Source organism: Limulus polyphemus, unplaced genomic scaffold (assembly GCF_000517525.1).
Source record: "Limulus polyphemus unplaced genomic scaffold, Limulus_polyphemus-2.1.2 Scaffold2769, whole genome shotgun sequence".
Lineage (NCBI taxonomy): Eukaryota > Metazoa > Arthropoda > Merostomata > Xiphosura > Limulidae > Limulus > Limulus polyphemus.
This window is the reverse complement of record NW_013668379.1, coordinates 40,144-43,939: the sequence shown is the minus strand read 5'-3', so window position 1 is coordinate 43,939 and position 3,796 is coordinate 40,144. Positions and strand designations below refer to the sequence as shown.

General features: G+C 30.8%; 1 protein-coding gene across 1 annotated transcript in view; it reads right to left on the bottom strand.

Moving 5' to 3' along the window:
- LOC106467861 (polypyrimidine tract-binding protein 1-like) overlaps positions 1-3,796 on the bottom strand; it is a gene marked incomplete at its 5' end in the record, with an annotated part of 42,153 nt that continues 38,357 nt past the window's right edge. The window contains 2 exons of the mRNA XM_013928240.2: positions 1-2,987; positions 3,612-3,675. Of these exons, the coding sequence (XP_013783694.1) occupies positions 2,919-2,987; positions 3,612-3,675 (133 nt within the window). The remainder of the gene's footprint in view (positions 2,988-3,611; positions 3,676-3,796) is intronic.

Here is a 3,796-nt window from a genome sequence, read left to right as displayed (position 1 = left end):
TTTACAGATGGTTTATAGTAAGTTTAATATCATTCATTGAAAATAATACAAAGAAAAGATCAAACTTCACAGAAAGGTTTGAAACGAAGGAGAAAGATTAACATTAGTGCTGACTATTCAACAACTAGGGTAGTGTTAAAGTTTGAAACGAAGGAGAAAGATTAACATTAGTGCTGACTATTCAACAACTAGGGTAGTGTTAAAGTTTGAAACGAAGGAGAAAGATTAACATTAGTGCTGAATATTCAACAACTAGGGTAGTGTTAAAGTTTGAAACGAAGGAGAAAGATTAACATTAGTGCTGCCTATTCAACAACTAGGGTAGTGTTAAAGTTTGAAATGAAGGAGAAAGATTAACATTAGTGCTGACTATTCAACAACTAGGGTAGTGTTAAAGTTTGAAACGAAGGAAAAAGATTAACATTAGTGCTGACTATTCAACAAATAGGGTAGTGTTAAATACCATGATTTGGTCAGTGAAACTTGAACATTCTTTCAATGTTTAGAAATAAAAAAAAATGTTTGTTTAAAACAAAATACAACAATGAATACAACATCACATTCTAATTTAACAACAAATATACAGGTAAAGTAAATGCACTTCCTTGGATAAATTAGCATGTTTCCAAACTTACACTTGCAAATAATATTTTACCAGTATACAGATACATGCAGTACACTTATTAATGAAACTTGTGGACACACAGAAATGATATACATTGTGGACTACATTACTATGTCACATTCGTTTTGTTTAACATGGATCAAAGCCACTGTGGCATGTTATCAATGTCTTTGTATGTGATTGCTACTATAAGGAAAGTTACATTCAAATACAATGCAAAAACTAATTTTCTTTTCAACAGTAAGTACAACAACTTATCAAAACAACTTAGATCATTAGATGTTTGTGCTAACTAACATTAGAGCATCTCTAGAATTTAAAGGCACAGAAATCTGACGGATATTCACCCTGATCCAATCTCCATTTGTTATAAAAACTAAGAAACTACTATACCTGGTGCCAAAACTTTATGGCTTATTATTTTCTAAATGTACCATTCAAAAAAATTCTCAAAGTAATTTGTTGTTCATAATTATAATAAAATTACATTTTCATTCAGTTCTACTACTAGTCAAAAGGCACACAGTATACCAGGAAAGCCAGCTGTCCTTTAACCTATACCTTATTGTGCAACAAGGGTCAACACAGTTTTAAAAAAATGCAGATAAACATACAAGTCATTTTTGATAAGCAGTAAAACTTAAACACTAATTAAAACCAGTACTTAAGTTTATTTTTAAACGTATTGCCAATTTTATAATTTTACAGTTACCTGTCATTTTGGTTCATTGGGTTCAAATTATCATTAAAACTGTTTCATGTGGCACATGATCCACTCCACTTTCATTGTGATGAATAAACATATTAAATAATTTTTTTATGAATTTTTGTCATCATTATCAGTAATGAGATAAGCTGAAACTGAAAATTCATATACATGTCAACGATTGCCTTTTCTAACCTATTGGTCTCTTATATTGTAAACTTTGAGTTTACTAACTCTAAGAACTTATGAGTAAAAGAAAAGAAGAGTACGTTATAATATGAACAATCACACTACATCTGCCATATCCAGTGCTAACAAGGGTTTTCGCCCAATGCTGGAGCTCATCTAACCAGCTGGATACAACAGACATAGTAGTGATGTAGTCACTGCTAACAAGGTCTTTTGCCCAATGCTAGAGCTCATCTAACCAGCTGGATACATCAGACATAGTAGTGATGTAGTCACTGCTAACAAGGTCTTTTGCCCAATGCTAGAGCTCATCTAGCCAGCTGGATACAACAGACATAGTAGTGATGTAGTCACTGCTAACAAGGTCTTTTGCCCAATGCTGGAGCTCATCTAACCAGCTGGATACAACAGACATAGTAGTGATGTAGTCACTGCTAACAAGGTTTTTTGCCCAATGCTGGAGCTCATCTAACCAGCTGGATACAACAGACATAGTAGTGATGTAGTCACTGCTAACAAGGTTTTTTGCCCAATGCTCTATTGTGATAACAACTGGTTGATAATAACAACTTTTACAATTATACATTATGTATTCAAAATAATTATGTGCTGATAAAAACAGCAGCAGAGGCTAAATTCATTTGAAAAAGTTTCAGAAAGTCATAATAAAGACTGATAATTATTTTACTCACACATTCTAGAACTGTGTTAACCTTCTATAGTGAAATGGTTTGAAAATATGAACGTCCAAAGTAACTTATGGTTACAGAGCAAGTTTCTGAACATTAGCTAAAGACTGATTTTAGTTTAGAAGATTTGCTAATTTCCCACATAGTGAATGTATAAAGCATGTCAGCAGATTTAAAAATGTCATATTCTAGAACAACTACTACATGTACTACACAGGAAAATATATAAAATGTTCACTTCAAACAATACTAGTACACACTACCGATGAAATACATACCAAAGAAATGACTGTGATACAAAGTAAGCTTCCTCAAAATGTAATACATTTTGATATATATTTTACTTTATACAAAGTTCTTCTCTTGAAGTAAGATTCAGTGATTCCTTTATGATTAAAACCTTAGTTATAGGAAAACACTTAGAATTAATCAGTTTAGTGTGTAATTTATGATATGACCATTCAAAAGTAGGTAGGAAAATTTACAAAAATTAAACTCTGTATGAATTTTTTTTAAATTAACCAAGGTATGAAGGCATCTAAGTAAATATACCATATCTTATTTGATCAACTGGCTTCACTCTTCATTTTGGACCACATTTTTGGGCCTCCTTGTATCACAGAGTTGATAATGGTAAGATTCTTCTGGCCAGATAATTTGGACAACAGGCCAATCAACTCCTATGCTATGCTTAGACTTGAATTATAATTTAGATAGTTGTTTTGGAAAAAGACACTCGCAAATGGTTTGAGTCACTCAGCTGGTAATTGTGCATTTTCTGAAAAAAATAAAAGCACCACAACATTAAAAACAGTAATCTGATTGGAAGTGTGCAGATCAAAATAATATACAATATAACTATAACATTAAAATTATTCATCTAATTCTGGGTCTCCAGAGTAGAATAATAAGGAATACATTAAAACCATTCATCTAGTTAGAATAAGAAGCAGTACATAATTAGATAATGACTGCAGTTTTAAAGTAATGGAAACTGAAGATGTTTTACATTTCATTTTTGATTCATCCATTATGTACTTGAAATCAGAAGTATGTTGAAACCCAAAAACTCTTTCATATTAAAACTACACAGCCTGTAACAACTTTATAATAAACTCATAGCAACAAAAAACTACATATCTTTAGTGACTTAATGCTAAACAATATCTATCAAACTTAAAGCTAAATAATGAACTCCTAGCAACAAAAAAAATACAATATGTGATAATTAGAATGATAAAATATTGGAATAAAGTAAGTTATATAATAAAGTACTTGAGGAATTTCTAAACTTGGTTTTATAACAGGTCTTACCTATTAAAAAATTATCTTTTTTTGTGGAACTGATGATCATTCAATCGTTACTTTATTCAGAGTTTATTATTAAAAAAGAACAACTTACAATCAGAGCAATTACAGCCTCTTCAACTGATCCCATCTGAATAAGAGCCATTTTGGGGTCTTTACTGTAAAATACAAGACACCTAAGATTAAATGGATTACAATATTATTGACTGTTACACTTATTTATAGTGTAAAATTCATTAAATATTTTTAGACAAGAAATTGCAGAATATAATAAAAAAA